The sequence below is a fragment of the Podarcis raffonei genome, chromosome 11 (genome assembly GCF_027172205.1).
Source record: "Podarcis raffonei isolate rPodRaf1 chromosome 11, rPodRaf1.pri, whole genome shotgun sequence".
In the NCBI taxonomy this organism is placed as follows: domain Eukaryota; kingdom Metazoa; phylum Chordata; class Lepidosauria; order Squamata; family Lacertidae; genus Podarcis; species Podarcis raffonei.
In genome coordinates this window covers 1,284,537-1,300,914 of record NC_070612.1, presented here as the reverse complement: position 1 = coordinate 1,300,914, position 16,378 = coordinate 1,284,537, and the positions used below count along the sequence as shown (strand labels likewise).

Below are 16,378 nucleotides of genomic sequence, written 5' to 3'. Positions count from 1 at the left end.
AGGTAGGACTCAAACCAGTGGCTTCAAGTTACGAGAAAGAAGATTCCGACTCAACATCAAAAAGAACTTTCGGACATTAAGAACAGTGGGATGAACTCCCTTGGGAGCAGGTGAAATCTCCTATATTGGAAGTTTTTAAGCAGAAGTTGGACAGCCATTTGTTAGCTGAGATTTCTGCAATGCAGGGGGTTGGACTCTTGTGTCCCTCCCTACTCTACAATTCTTTCAAACAAAAATCAAATAAAACCAAGCCAACTCAAATGAGATGAAAGGAGATTCTGACTAAATCTTAGGAAGAACTTTATTTGATTTGAAATTGTAGGATTGCTTTCTTGTATCCCGTCCAAGGGACCCTGTGGTGAAATGGGGAGGAGGAGGTTAGAAAAAACCCCAATATATAAATATATGCCTGTTGTCTTTGTCCATGGAGTTTTCTTGGCAGGGATACTGGAGTGGCTTGCCAGTTCCAGCTCCCAGTAGTGATGTATGGAAGTGAGAGCTGGATGTATGGAAGTGAGAAGGCCGGTCGCTGAAGAATGGATGCTTTTGAATTCTGATGCTGGAGGAGACTCTGGAGAGTCCCATGGACTGCAAGAAGATCAAACCTATATCCATTCTGAATGAAATCAGCCCTGAGTGCTCACTGGAAGGACAGATCCTGAAGCTGAGGCTCCAAGACTTTGGCCACCTCATGAGAAGAGAAGACTCCCTGGAAAAGACCCTGATGCTGGGAAAGATGGAGGGCACAAGGAGAAGGGGACGACAGAGGATGAGATGGTGGGACAGTGTTCTCGAAGCTACCAGCATGAGTTTGACCAAACTGCGGGAGGCAGTGGAAGACAGGAGTGCCTGGCGTGCTCTGGTCCAGGGGGTCACGAAGAGTTGGACACGAGTAAATGACTAAACAAGAACAAGAACATAAACATATAGGTCTCTGCTTTTCCACCTTCACGTTCCATGATCAGCCACCTTCCTCTGTGACCTCATAAGACCAGCCAGTGGCATCAGCCTCCCGGCAACCAGAAGACAACATCCATCTGGTGAGCCACTCCAAGGAGCAGGCTGGGGAAAGAGGCCAAGGGAGGTCCCGTCTTGGGTGGGTCTCTCAACCACCACACCAGAGAAGAGGCCGGCTGCCCCTCAGAAACCTTCCCCTTGAGGTGAGTTGCTTGGGATCTCCCAGGTCTTCCCAAAGCCAGCAAACCACAACAGGCGGACATGAGGTGTGACCAGGATTTTAAGGATGGACCATGTAGCATGTAGAATCTGCCAGGTCTCAGATGCAGTAGGATTCTGTCTGGGAGCATGCAGTGCTGGGGGGTGTGGGGAGAGATGTGCTTTTGTGAGAGACCACCTCCTTCGCTACAGACCCTCTCAGCTTCTACGATCAGCAGAGGGGGCCCTCTTAGTAGTTCCTCCACCCTCAGAGGCTCAGGGGGTGGCTGCCCAGGTGGAGAGGGTCTTCTCTGTGGTGGCCCCTGAACTGTAGAACTCCCCGCAGAAGTACACCTGGCCCCTTCATTGCACAGTTTCTTGAGGATGCTGAAGACACCCCTCTTTACCCTGCCTCTTGACACGTGAGGTGTAGGTAACTTATTTTTTATTACTGGAAGTTGTTTTAAATTACTTTTAAATTGTGTCTTAATGTTTTGCCCTTCTCTGGGACTTTATCTCACTTTGAGTCATAAGTTTCACTAGGAGACTGAAAACCATCACGTAAAAACCAATATTAAAATTAGCCGGTTAAAAACCACCCCCAAATTAGCTTCAGCAATGCACACATCAAACTCAATAAAAAGCGTAAAAAAAAAATAGAGCATTTTCAGTTGCCTCCTATAAGAGAGGAAGTCTGATAGCAAAGCCTGGCCAGGAAAGGAAGCTCCAGAAATGGGGCACCACAACCAAAAAGGCCTCGTCCCTTGTCCTCATCCACCTGATCTCAGAAAGATGGAGCTATTTTGGAAAGGGTCTCAAAAGCAACACTTCTGCCTTCAAGAGAGATGCATGCAAGAGCAGGCTGTTCTCCAGCTCTCTCAGTTCCAGCTCATCTCAGACTTCAAGATCAAAACCAGCTCTTGGAATTCTTCCCTGAAACGAGTTGGCGGCCACTGTCGTTCTTTAAATGGAGCTAAGATCCTCTTCCTCCTATTAGAAACCTTCCACTTGACCCCTGAAAACCTCCCGGCTCTCTCTAATCTTCTCCAGTCGAGTTCCAGGCAAGTTTCAGCTACACTCCCTCTCTTTTTATTCAGTTCTCAGAATGGTTTATGATAGTAACAAAGCAACCATGGGAAAGAATATCAGACAGCCTTTCTCAGCCTGTGGGTCCCCAGATGTTGTTGAACTACAACTCCCATCACCCCTAGCTAGCAAGGCCAGAGCTCAGGGATGATGGGAGTTGTAGTCCAACAACATCTGGGGACCCACAGGTTGAGAACCGCTGAAAGAGCCAGCAAAATGACAGATAAAATGATGGCCCAAGTACATAAGAAGAGTCTGCTGGATGAGGCCAATGGCCCCTCTGGTCCAGCATCCTGTTCTCACAGCGGCCAAAGAACTCTAAGAACCTAGGAATCGTGATAGAGTGCTCCTGCAGCTGGAGGTTCCATAAGAGCAAAAGAAGAGCCTGGCTGCATCAGGCCAAAGGGGGCCCATCAAGTCCTGCATCCTGTTCTCACAGTGGCCAAGCAGATGCCCCAATGGGAAACTCACAGGCAGGATCCAAGCACAAGAACCCTCTCCGCTCCTGTGGCTTCCAGCAACTGGAATTCAGAAGCATTGTGGCATCCAAGGTGGAGACAGATCATAGCCATCCTGGCTCATAACCATTGATAGCCCTCTCTCCCATGAATTTGTACAATCCTCTTTTCAAGTCATCCAAGTGGGTGGCCATTGCTGCTTCCAGTGGCAGTGAGTTCCACAGTTTTAACTATGCACTGCGTGAAGAAGCACTTCCTTTTCTCTGTCCTGAATCTTCCAACATTCAGCTTTGTACGTGAGCTCAAGCGTCACAAGAGGGAGAGAGAAACTTTTCTCTATCTGTTTTCTCCACGCCACGTATGATTGCAAAAACTTCCACCATGTTGCCTCCTATTCGCCAAATGCTAGGGAAAATAAAACAGAAAATGTGCAATAAAATGAATAGGCAGGGAGGGGTGCCAAAAGACTCAAACCAGGATGAGCGCCTAATGTGAAGTTTCTGTTCCCTCCAAGTTGCCTCACCCCCCCCCCAAATGTTTATGAGTTTTTATCTCTGGAGGACTGCCTTCCCGACAGGAGAGAGTCTTGGAAATTTCCCTCTCCTTAGCAGTAAGTAACACAAAGAGCCTCATTTCCCGGGAATCTTCAGCCTTGATCAGAAAGTGATGAATGCACATTCTGTTTGCAGGAAACCATGTTCTGTGTTGTCCTGTATACATTTCTGCAGGACCTCTTCGGTCTAGAACAGGGAGCGCAGGCTGGATCAGGCCCACTGGCCTTCAGGGTCTGGCCTGCGGACTGTCTGTGGATTGGCGTGGGGATTCTGTTCGTTCAGGCTGCGCCATTATTTTTCTGCACCATTCCATTCCCCCACGCACGCACACACCGCGGCAGCACCTCTTCCCTCCCTCCTCCTGGCTTCTCCTGTCCCTGCCTAGAGAAGGAAGGGAGCTGGGCTGAGCTGGCCAGGGGCAGAGTGAGCCGTCTATGGGGGCAGAGCTAGCCACCAATGGCGGACATACGCCGTGCCACCCACCCGTGACTCCCAAACCTCCTTCCCCACCGAATGTGATTCAGTGTTGGCCATTTGTTCTGTCTTTTATGGTTTTTTAATTATTATTTATGAATAAACTAAACAAACCAAAGATAAAGAGCACAAATAAATACAGTGACAGCAGGTTGAAAGCAACATACGTTGGGGGATTATCACTGAACTTGTGGCTCCAAAAGCAAAGGGGGAAGGGGCGAATGCCACCGGCAAAGCGGCACAGGTCCCCCTCTTACCCCAACGGCTCAGGGTAGGCTTGGGAGTCAGGGGCAGGCAGCGCGCCAAATGTCACCCCCCCAGCGAAGATACCCGAGGTTGTCCGCCCCCACCGCACCCCCTTCCTCCGCCCCTGTGCACACCCCTGTTTCCTTCACTTCAGCTAGAAGCCTGAGGCCTCTCCCCACCTTCTGGGAGCCTGAGGAGGGAAACTGGCAGCTAAGAGACCATTTGTGTGTTGCATCAAATGCTCTTCTCCGAAAGATCTTTGATGCAGAGAATGTTGGACCATTCCCACACTGCCCTCTGCTGGGGGCAAAGGATTCTTATTTTATTTCACTTTTCTACCTGTGGGTTTTGATTCAGCCAAAGTTTCCAGAGAAGTGGCAACAGGAGGCCTGGGAAGAGGGAAGGAGACCTCAGCGTAAACTTCTTGGTGGCCTCAATGGCAAGCCACTAACTCGCCATGGATGGTTTTCATCGCTGTGCGGCAGTGACGTTTCATGAGGCAGCACTTTGCCAACGGGAAATTATTAGCAGCAGTCTGCCTTTGCCCTGGGGCTGGGCGCCACTTTGTAAAAGGGCGGGGGACACAAAATGCCATGATGTTTATTTAAATCCTGCCATCAAGTCTATTGACTTTCTTTGATTCTGCAAATATAATATAAATGGTTCCCATTCTTTTTCAAAGTCTCTGTTGTCTTTTTCTCTTAATCTATCTGTCATTTTTGCCAGTTCTGCAGAGTTCATCAACATTCACATTATTAGTATTAGAAAATGTATAGAAAATTGTGAAATATTATAGTGTATTTACTTTTATTTGATGCTATGTTATTAATAACTTTATCGTTTAGGAGATAGCAAAGTGGGTGAAAAGAGAAACAAACCAGAAGCGGAAGTTGGGGGAACCTTGGAGAGGAGGGAGGGAGGAATATATAATATATGTTAAGAAATCGAGGTGTATGTAATGAATGAAAAAGAAAAATGAATAATTTTTTTAAAAATGCCATGATGGAGTCTACTCCAGGCAGCCCTGCCCACGCCCTGTGCTCAGAAAGCCATCAAGGCAGCCACCATTTTGATATTCTTTCACCCACAAAAACAGTTGTTTAGCCAAGGGTTTTTGGAGAATTAATGTGATTCTGCGTTGACCATTTGTTCTGTCTTTTATGGTTTTTTACTTATTATTTATTAATAAACAAACCAAAACAAAGATAAAGAGCATAAATAAATACAGTGGCAGCAGTTTGAAAGCAACATAAGTTTGGAGGTTATTACTGAACTTGTTGCTCCGAAACAATACAAAAAATATCATTTTTTCCACAAACCCGTTAGGCTGGTTTTATATGTATTCCTTTGTGGTGAGTTAGCTTAACCATAGTTCCTACTGACAAATCACTGATGGTGTGCTGTTTCTCTCTCCATTTTTAGCTATTATGATTGTAGCAGCAGTTATAAGGTTAAACACTATTACTTGATCGATTTCTGGAACAGCTTATTTTAGATATCCAGGCATAAATATGTCTTCTATGACTTTATGGTGTTTAAAGAATTTTATTGTACACCACCATAATGGGTTATTTTTAAACGAGTTAATGATTTATAAATGCTCTTATAAATAAATTAAACGTTCAAGGCTGGAGATGCCTCAGCGCATCTTTAGAGTAGACCAGCCTCGCACAAGGCTCCCTCTTTTCTTTCTTTCAGGCCATGGATCAGAGAGGTTCTGCAACCCCCAGCCTCCCAGGTAAGAAGGGCGACTTCACACAACCCCTGAACACACACACACACAGGGTAACATCAGTGGAGGAAGGCAGGAGAGGCAGGTGGTTCAATGCAAGAATGGGAGGAAGGGGCTGCTTCCCATGACAGTGGAGAAAGGCCACCTCTCAGCTACATTTAAGGCTGAATTTGCAGGTATTTTGGCTAAACATTCAGGAGAACTTTCTGACGGTAGGAGCTGTATCAGAGTGGAATAGACTGTCAGGATTCACAGAATGCTGTGTGAGATAGTAAGTCTGCAGGCTTGAGTTTGCTAGCTGATGCAACTGCCTGGTGCAATCAGCCTACAATGCTTTCTATGGAAGTGCTGGGTCAAAATGACTCAGCCGTAAGGTGCTGACAGTTGATTGGCTGTCATGGGTTTAAAAGGGAAAACCTGTCCTGCAGTAAAGGTGGTGGTGTAGAGGAGTGTGGTCAGAGAGAGATAGTCTTCATATTTGCCTTAAGGTGCAGCCAGTTACTCTGTTTGACTGTATGAACTGCTCGTGTATTATAGCCTGTAGAATATTGTATATATGTTGTTGTTTAGTCGTTTAGTCGTGTCCGACTCTTTGTGACCCCCTGGACCAGAGCACGCCAGGCACTCCTGTCTTCCACTGCCTCCCTCATGCTGGTAGCTTTGAGAACACTGTCCCACCATCTCGTCCTCTGTCGTCCCCTTTTCCTTGCACCCTCCATCTTTCCCAACATCAGGGTCTTTTCCAGGGAGTCTTCTCTTCTCATGAGGCGGCCAAAGTCTTGGAGCCTCAGCTTCAGGATCTGTCCTTCCAGTGAGCACTCAGGGCTGATTTCCTTCAGAATGGAGAGGTTTGATCTTCTTGCAGTCCATGGGACTCTCAAGAGTCTCCTCCAGCACCAGAATTCAAAAGCATCCATTCTTCGGCGATCAGCCTTCTTTATGGTCCAGCTCTCACTTCTATACATCACTACTGGGAAAACCATAGCTTTAACAATAGGGACCTTTGTTGGCAAGGTGATGTCTCTGCTTTTTAAGATTTGTATATATAGCTCACAATAAATATACTGCACTGAAGAACCTGGAACTCTGAGCATTTCTGCTAAAGTGCTATGAAGAATTCGCGACATTGACTCCCTCAGAAGGTAGCGGCCTCCCCTTCCCTGGAGGTTTCTAAGCAGAGGTTAGGTTGCCATTTGTCAGAGTTTCTTCAGTTGTGATCCCTGTGTTGCAGGGGGTCAGACTAGATGGTCCATGGAACCCCTTCCAACACTACATTTCTCTGAATTGTACTGTGTTTTATCTTGTGTTTTATTCTGTGAACCACCCTGAGATCTTTTGATAAAGGGCAGTATATAAATTTAATTAAAAAATAAAATACAGTAAAATAGCTAGAATACACTCCTTCAATCTGTTCAGTGCAGAATTTAGGAGATGAGAATTGTCTCCTGTAGCAGCTGGGAGCATGGAGGTGCCTGGCCCATCCAAGGCACCAAGTGGACCATCTATACCATCTATATATTGGATCTGATGCCAGAACCTGCAGGTAAAAAGAAGGAAGGCTGGAGACAAGGCTGGTCAACGATTGCTGGACCATGGACAGCTCCAAGCAAACAACTTGGTCCAGCTAAGATTGGAAGGAGCTGGTCAAGGTCCTTGCTGCCTGTTTCCACACTCCCACCTCCAGGCTCCACCCCATCAAAGGACCAACACTCTGGCCTGAAGATGGACACTCCTTCTTTCCATAGGTTTCATGGATCCATGTAGTCCATGCACTGATAACCTTGAAGCTGGGCTACTGTAACTGGACTATGTGGGGCTGCCCTCAGGTCTGGTTTGGGAGCTCCAGCTGGCGGAGGATGAGGGCATCCAGATTGCTGACGGGGTCTTCTGTTTGAGAACATGTGGCACCATTGTTAAAACAGTTGCACTGACCTCCCACCCACTGCTGAGATATGTTCAAGGTCCTTGTATTAAATTACAAAACCCCGAACAAGCATGCAATAAAACCATTAAAAGAGTTAAACTCAGGCATCCATTCTTAATTGTTGGAGAGGCCTGGTGGAATAGAAAAGTTTTTGTGGGAAAGTTCAGGGAGGCAGGAGTTATAGCAAGTTCTATAACTTAGCAGAGTTTTAAACATTCCCCTTTAAACACACAGCGGTTTGCTTGTTGCAAGCTTGTTTGAGCTTCTAAATATAGGATTCCTGGTAATTCTCTTTTTTCCCTCTTAAAAAGAATAAACACGACAATCTTATTTAGAATCAGTAAGAGAAGTTTACTCACAGTACCATCAGTTCACAATTGGATCCCTGAAGGCACTTAGGTTACAAAATATGCACACATGGAACTATCCCATAAGAGGGTTAGTTCCTTTATGTTCTGTTGGCTGGAAACCAACAGGGCATCTCTAGAGGTGAAGAGCTGTTGCTTCTTCGATGAAAGTAACATGGGAGTGTGCTACCTACATTGCCCCTTTTGCTACCTGGGCAGGTAAGGTCATGCACACCTCTAGTCATATTCAGAGGAAGTCTTGTCCCAGCTCAAGAGGAAACAGGAAGTTTTCTCCTGGATGATACAAAGCATCCCCTTGCATGTCCACTCTAGGAACGTTGTACTTGACTGCTATGTGTTTCACATCCCACAGCAGGTGTTTAAAGTTTGCCACAGAAGGCTAAATCTCTATTGGCTCAGTAGTGGTTGGGGAGCAGCTGGAGATTCCAAGCTTTATATATATATATATATATATATAATTTTTTATTAGTTTTTTAACATATCATTTTCAACAGTAATTAAACATACTTTTACATCTTATTCAATTTTTTTGACTTCCATCAATCCTGTCTGAAAATTTTCCAATCTAATCTCTTAGTATGCATTTCTTATTTTTCCTATTACATTTCAAACTCATAACCAATATCTCTATCTTTTTCCAACTTGTAACACTTCGTATATTTCTCCTTACAAAACTTCTTGTAGTCCTACTAGCGTAATTTGATGATTACAGTTGCTCTTCAAATAATTCATATACTTCTTTCAATCTTCTGTAAATTTCTTTTTTCCCCCCAATAATTTTTATTAAGTTTCCATTTGCCAAATTAAACATATCATACCAATTAGTCCAAATTATATCAATACACATCATAAAGTCCAAATGTTTTCCAAATAAAAAAATTTTTTGTGGGGGGTACCCATGCTCCTCGATCGTCAGGAATCCAAAGATCCAAATTCGTGCTGCTTTCCTTACTGCAATGATGTTTCCAGTCCCATCTTCTCATATTTGTCATTTATTCATTTTCCTAATCTTCTGTAAATTTCTGGTCCCGCAGGTTTTGAATCCTTCCTGTCATTTTGTCCAATTCTGCATAGTCCATTAATTTCGTCTGCCATTCTTCTTTCATCAGAATTTCTTCTTGGTTCCATTTCTGGGCTAACAATACTTTTGCCACAGTTGTTGCATATAAAAACAATTTAACATCTTGCCTATTAATGTCCTGACCTATAATACCAAGTAAAAATGCTTCTGGTTTTTTAAAAAAATGTACATTTCAACATCTTTTTCATCTCATTATATATCATTCCCCAGAAGTTCTTTACTTTCTTACATTCCCACCACATATGATAAAATGTTCCTTCTTTTTCTTTACATTTCCAAGATTTATTATTTGTCTCATACATTTTATCTAAATTCACTGGTGTAATATACCATCTATACATCATTTTCATCATATTCTCTTTCAAAGCATTACAGGCTGTAAATTTTATCCTTTTATTCCACAACCTTTCCCATTCTTCAAGCTGTATATTATATCCAAAGTCTTTTGCCCAATGTATCATTACCAATTTCACTTCCTCATCTTTCAAATGCCATTCCAACAGTATTTTAGACATTTTAGACATTATTTTACATTCATTGTTTAATATTTCTATTTCAGCTGGAGCTTCCAAGCTTGACCCACAGGCAGTTAAAGGGGGGACCTCTCCAGGCAGTTTTGGCTAGTGGGCTTCTCAAGCAACATGCCCAGCTGTGCTCACTCATACACCACAAGGATCAGATATGGGGGAATGGGCACGGGTGCAAACAGGGGCTACCAGCTGCAGAGGATCTGTGCCTCAGCATGCCCACCGCTCTGAGGCTATCTGGGGCCAAAAGACCCCCACTCATTTGCCATGTCCTCTCCCCTTTTCTTTCCCCTGCGTAGCTGAGCCTCGATGTTCCATGACCGAGAACACCCTGCATGGAGAAGAGGAACTGGATGAGGAGACGGTGTAAGTGCAGCACATGGTTGGACTGTGGAACTCCCTGCCACCGGAGGGAGTGTTGGCCTCCAACCTAGATGGCTATAAAAGGGGGCTAGACAGAGGGCTTTTCTGAGGCTCTTACTTTTAGAAGACATCTGAAGGCAGCCCTGTTTAGGGAAGCTTTTAATGCTTAATAGACTATTGTATTTTAATTTTCTGTTGGAAGCCGCCGAGAGTGGCTGGGGAAACCCAGTCAGATGGGTGGGGTATAATAATAAATTATTATTATTATTATTATTATTATTATTATTATTATTATTATTATTATTACAGAGTTGTTCCACCTGGCCTTTTGGCTTGGAATCAATTTGATTCCCTCCCCCTCTTTCCTTTTCTCTTTCTCCTTCTGTGATAGAACTCCTATTTGGGGACTTTTTCAGGCTTTTTTCTGGCCCATGTAGGACTAGTCTGGATAGTTAGCCTTGGTGAAGACTTGACGTTCTTATCCCCAAAAAAGTTTTTGATTGAGTTTCCACTGAAATGAGGCTGCATTTTAATGTTTTAATGTTGTATCTTAATCTTGTTTTTTAAGCAGTATTTCAATCAATTGTTTTTATATTTGGTGTTAGCCATCCTGAGCCCGGTCTTGGCTGGGGAGGGCGGGGTATAAATAAAATTTATTATTTATATTTTCATTTTTATTCTTATTTTTATTAACACTGCTGGGTTGCTTGTCCTTCTCTCAGGAACTTCATTTCAACCTTGTATGAATCTCTGGGGCCTCTTTTGACTGAAGTGACCAAGCTCCAAAACAACCAGGACCCTCCTGCCCACCTGATGGTCGACATGAGAGCCAAGCTGAGGGAGATGGGCTCAACGGTCTCTGATGCCAGGAAGAAGATGATGAGGTACAACATGTACCTGGTGAGTCCTGCCATCAGCCTGCCCCACCTCACTAGGGAGACGGCCCCAGAGCATCGAGCAAGTACACCCTCCCTTCGGGGCAGGCTCTTTCCACAAAACCAACTGTGGTGTCTTTGCCTTCCTCCCCGCAGAAGAGGAGGCTCGCCAAAGCAGTCCATGAGAAGAAGGCCTTGAGGGAGCAGCAACTGAGGCAGCAAGAATGTAATGAGCAGGTAAGGCGTTTCCAACTCTCCCCAGTCCAGCGGAGTGGAACCACTTAGAAACATAGGACTGAAGATTCAGAAGGGACCCCACGGGTCATCTAGCCCAACCCCCTGCAATGCAGGAACCACAACTGAAAAATCCCCAACAGATGGCCACCCAACCTCTGCTTAAAAGTCTCCAGTGAAGGAGAGGCCACCAGGAGGAGTAGCTCCTACTGTCAGAAGGTTTTTCCTGATGTTGGCATCTCCTTTCTCGCCATTTGAATCCATGGGTTCTGTTTCTCCCCTCTGAAGCAGCAGAAAACAAGGTTGCTCCATCTTTCATAGAAGAAGAGTTTGGATTTGATATCCCGCCTTTCACTCCCTTTAAGGAGTCTCAAAGCGGCTAACATTCTCCTTTCCCTTCCTCCCCCACAACAAACACTCTGTGAGGTGAGTGGGGCTGAGAGACTTCAGAGAAGTGTGACTAGCCCAAGGTCACCCAGCAGCTGCATGTGGAGGAGCGGGGAAGCGAACCCGGTTCCCCAGATTACGAGACTACTGCTCCTAACCACTACACCACATAGGATGACCTTTCAAAAATTTGAATGCACGCCCTGCATGAACCTCGCCCCTTCTCTCTCTCTCTCTCTCTCTCTCTCTCTCCAGCTCGGTGCTATTCCCATCGCAGCACAAAGAGGGTACAGAGTGGATTTGGAGCCAGTCAAGTCCAGCATGACCCAAGATAAGAACCTCCAGGTGACTGAGGGATGTAAGAGATGGAGGAAGGAGGTCCATATGGAGGCCTGACCACTGGGAGGAACAGAGGCAATGTGGTGTAGTGGTTAGAGTGTTGGACTAGGACCTGGGAGACCATGGTTCAAATCCCTACTCAGCCATGAAGCTCACTGGGTGACCCTGGGCCAGTCACTGCCTCTTGGTGCATCCTTCTTCACAGAGTTGTTTTGAGCTTAAAAAAAGCTACAGCACCTTGAGCTTCTCAGGAGGAAAAGGTGGTGGTTGTATTTAGTCATTTAGTCGTGTCCGACTCTCCGTGACCCCCTGGACCAGAACACGCCAGGCACTCCTGTCTTCCACTGCCTCCTGCAGTTTGGTCAAACTCATGCTGGTAACTTCAAGAATACTGTTCCACCATCTTGTCCTCTGTCGTCCCCTTCTCCTTGTGCCCTCCATCTGTTCCAACATCAAGGTCTTTTCCAGGGAGTCTTTTCTCCTGAGGTGGCCAAAGTCTTGGAGCCTCAGCTTCAGGATCTGCCCTTCCAGTGAGCACTCAGGGCTGGTTTCCTTCAGAATGGATCAGTTTGATCTTCTAGCAGTCCATGGGACTCTCAAGAGTCTCCTCCAGCACCAGAATTCAAAAGCATCAATTCTTTGGCAATCAGCCTTCTTTATGGTCCAGCTCTCGCTTCCATACATCACTACTGGGAAAACCAGAGCTTTAACTATATGGTGGTCTATAAATGTAATAGGTTCTGGTGATGGTGACAGCTATCCTTGCCCACTTGTGAGCATGCGCACACATTTGTATACAGAGAAGAGATCCTGGCTAGGTCCTGCCCCTTGCTGGGAATGTGGATTTTTTCATCAAAAGAAAATCCTTCATCAGGCAGCACAAAGTTAAACTATGGAACTTGCCAACACATGAAGCACGTTCCGCATGAAACAGCATGAAGTCTGAAGGACGGTCCTTAGAAGGGGCTGGTGGTGAGGGCATCCCTGGCAGCAGGTCCAAGGCAGCAACACTGAGCATAAATCTAAATAAATGCATCCTTCAAGTGCTGACCTTCTGGAAGGGAGTAATGTGTTGTGTGGTCACACTTGGATGCTGAGTGCCTCCCTCTTACCTACAAAGCTCAGTGCTCTAATTAGAATGCACATAATGCTGTTAGGGGGTAAATTGCCCATGAATAGCAATTATCCTTCGCAGGCAGGGAACAGCAACCTGTCTCGGCTAGACCTGCCAGGCATATGGAGCTGTTCAAAGTGGTTGTTCCCCTCCCTTTGAAGCAAGTAAACAGCACTGGATAGACCTGGACACACACAGGCAGATTTGCAACGCTCTGCTTGAATCACCACCAATGCAATCAAAACACTGAGCAGAAACTCTCTTGATAGAGAACTTGCCAAGTTGCAAAGGGAGGCTATTGCAGAGTTTAGTGCATTATTCAGGCGCCTCACCCCCCCTGGAGGTGGTCCATGCATGAAAATCTGGGGTTTTAAATCAGAGGTAGAGGCATTATCCCAGATCTTTTTAACAGCTTTAAGCCAGAAGCACCTGCTGCTAGGTGAAATTTCATTAGGAGTTTTTGTTGGTTTGTTTTTCTACTGATTTCATCTGGGTTTCCTAAAAACGAAGTATTGCACTGCAAGCTGTTCTGGGAATATCTGCTTTGAAAGGTGGCATGTCAAGCGCTTTCAATCAATCAGCCTCTTCTGACACCCTTCCTTCCGTGTAGGAGATGCCACCACCAGAGCTGCTGAGGAACAAAGCCCAGGAGAGAGCTCACCGGAGGGGTGTCAGCCTGCAAGACCCCCAGTTCGTTCCAGTGGTGGAGGAGGCCTCAGGGCGACTGCGGGTTAGAGACTGGGTTTGGGGGCAAGGGAGTGGGAGCTGAAAGTTATAGGGGGGCAGGTTATAATAATGGGAGGCTTGGCAGCCCAGTGTGTGGTGCTGGTGCAAAGACCCTAAGTTTGCGGTATGAACAGCCCACAAAAACTTACTTAACTGCCTGGCACAAACAGCATTTTCTTAGCTTCTCCCAGCCTGAAAAGACAGCTAAGAAGCTGAGAAAACATTAAGCGGCATGAATGAGGCAAGTTCTATAGGGCATGATTGACGGAAGAAGTGGCTCTGTGGCAGGTGCCACAAAATATCCGTTCTGCATCTGTAAGAACTCAGACGATTAACGTGCACCTGCACTTCGGAGCTCCTTGCCTATGGATATCAGGCAGGTGCCTTCTCTTTTGGCCCCTGCTAAAAAAAACCCTCTTGTTTAAACAAGCTCACCCAAACTCTTAGAAAGTTGGTGCAAGTTTTCATCTGCTGTTTTAGTCTCTTGTGATTTTAAGTTTTGCAAAGGTTTTAAATTGTTGTTGTTAAATTTTATTTTTATCTTTTTTGTAAATTGCTTTGAGGTGGTTTGTTTTTTGTTTTTGCTTACAATCAAGCAGTAAGTAAGTAAGTAAAGGTAAAGGTAAAGGGACCCCTGACCATTAGGTCCAGTCATGACCGACTCTGGGGTTGCGGCGCTCATCTCGCTTTATTGGCTGAGTGAGCTGGCATACAGCTTCCGGGTCGTGTGGCCAGCATGACTAAGCCGCTTCTGGCAAACCAGATCAGCGCATGGAAATGCCGTTTACCTTCCCGCCGGAGCGGTACCTGTTTATCTATATGCACTTTGACATGCTTTCGAACTGCTAGGTTGGCAGGAGCAGGGACCAAGCAACGGGAGCTCACCCCGCCAACCTTCTGATCGGCAAGTCCTAGGCTCTGTGGTTTAACCCACAGCACCACCCATGTCCCTAAGTAAGTAAGTAAGCAAGGTCAACCAGCTCACACACCCCCTTTCTCCTTTCAGCCTCTCCAAGACATCGCCGATGGAAGCAGCCGGGTGTGTATGACCCCACAGGGAGTGCTGCAGAAAAGTGCCTGCAGGCTGGATGGCATGCGTAAGTGTAGGGGTCAGGGTGCCCTGGGATGTGCACACAGACCTCTCCCCCCCACACATGCTTCTTGGCGTTTGATGGGAGTAAACCCTTTTGCAATGAGCAAGTCGTGATCCAGTTCCTTACAAGGCCTCTCCCGCTTCACAGAGACTCACCCATTCTTTTATGGCACAGAACAATTTGTTTCAGGGGTCGGCAAGGTTTACCTTGTCTGGGCCGGCGTTTGAGAACCAAGGTACCACTGTACTTCATTGTGGAGTCTAACTGGGTTGCCCTTCTCTTTCAGCTTCTCGTCCATCCCTTGATAGAGGCCAGATGTGATCGCGGAAGGTGGCAGATGGATCTCTCATTGCTTTTCCTTTGGGACCCCATAGACCAAAGTGAGGCTCAACGTGGCTGAGCCCTGTCCATTGTCACCCAGTAGCACCAATTAAACCTCATTTCCTCCTTGAGTTCCAGGATAGTTGCCTCTTCTTTCCAGGACAACCACTCTCTTTTGCGAATGGTTGGTTTTTTGTAAGATGCTAACTTGCAATGGTTAGGGCAGGCATAGGCAAACACGCCCCTCCAGATGTTTTGGGACTACAACTCCCATCATCCCTAGCTAACAGGACCAGTGGTCAGGGATGATGGGAGTTGTAGTCCCCAAACATCTGGAGGGCCGAGTTTGCCTATGCCTGGGCTAGGGCCATAGATGTAAAGCACATTGAAAGCACACACACACACACAACAAGAATACTGGAAACTGTAGTTTGTTAATGGTGCTGGGAATTATAGATTTGTGAGGGGGTAAATGAAATTGGACTGGATGACCCTGGGATCTCTTCCAACTCTATAATTCTATGTAAATTCATATGAATGCCTTCACTTCTTTCTCACCTTGTGCCTTGGAAAAATTGAAAACTTGGTGTGATTTTCAACTCTTGATTAGTTAAAAGATACGCAGGTTTAGTTAGATCATCAGCATTAGACGTGAGTAATCTTCCATCTATTTTGGCATTCTAATTATCCTGTCATGATGCTGTGATTTATGATGCCACTCTCTTTAAGATGATGTTTAAGTGCTTCATTTATGCCAGTTAATGCTTCATTGTTTTAATGTTTATCCTGCTCTTTAAAGAAAAAGAAAAATTCAGAGCATCTAAAAGTAAAATAGAGGGGAGAAATAAGTAAAGCAAACAAGAAAGATGAGTCACTTCTGGATTTTTGTGGGGCAAAGGATACTGGGAAACAGCAGCCCTGACCTCTGATGGGACCCCAACTAGGAATAGAACATAAATTCTGTTTGGTTCTCATTTAAAGGCAAACCTCCCTAACTCTCTTTCCAAAATAATACAAAAACCGGAACATAGAACCGCCCTTTAAAATTTGCATGGTTTCTCCATCTAAGCAATGTGTTAAGAAATGCATGTATGGGGGGCGGGGGAAGTGCCTATGAATCCATACAAGTGAAAACAGCAGGGAAAAATGTGTTATTGGGAGAAATTGCTTTGTAAAAATGTATGTATTAGGCAACATCACATAGAAACATATATAATGAGAAATTCACACTAAAATGCCCATGAATTTTCATGAGAAAAATAAAATTTTTATGAGCCTTTAAAATGATAAAAAAGCCACAAACTGATGATTTAGTTTTAA

General features: G+C 45.4%; 1 protein-coding gene across 1 annotated transcript; it reads left to right on the top strand.

Annotated features, from left to right (window-relative positions):
* Window positions 1-1,015: 1,015 nt before the first annotated feature.
* Window positions 1,016-15,189, top strand: LOC128423187 (uncharacterized). Its single transcript, XM_053408069.1, has 9 exons — window positions 1,016-1,160; window positions 5,672-5,711; window positions 9,905-9,971; window positions 10,691-10,868; window positions 11,000-11,080; window positions 11,720-11,809; window positions 13,528-13,647; window positions 14,650-14,740; window positions 15,024-15,189. Exons 2-9 carry the CDS (start codon window positions 5,675-5,677, stop codon window positions 15,056-15,058), a joined length of 699 nt encoding a protein of 232 aa, XP_053264044.1. The 5' UTR covers window positions 1,016-1,160; window positions 5,672-5,674; the 3' UTR covers window positions 15,059-15,189.
* Window positions 15,190-16,378: the final 1,189 nt, after the last annotated feature.

Coding starts and splice junctions, on each gene's coding strand:
- LOC128423187 (XM_053408069.1), top strand. CDS start 5,675: ATGGATCAGAGAGGTTCTGCAACCCCCAGCCTCCCAG. Junction 11,081..11,719: donor AGCAAGAATGTAATGAGCAG/GTAAGGCGTTTC, acceptor CTCTCTCTCCAG/CTCGGTGCTATTCCCATCGC. Junction 13,648..14,649: donor AGGCCTCAGGGCGACTGCGG/GTTAGAGACTGG, acceptor TTCTCCTTTCAG/CCTCTCCAAGACATCGCCGA.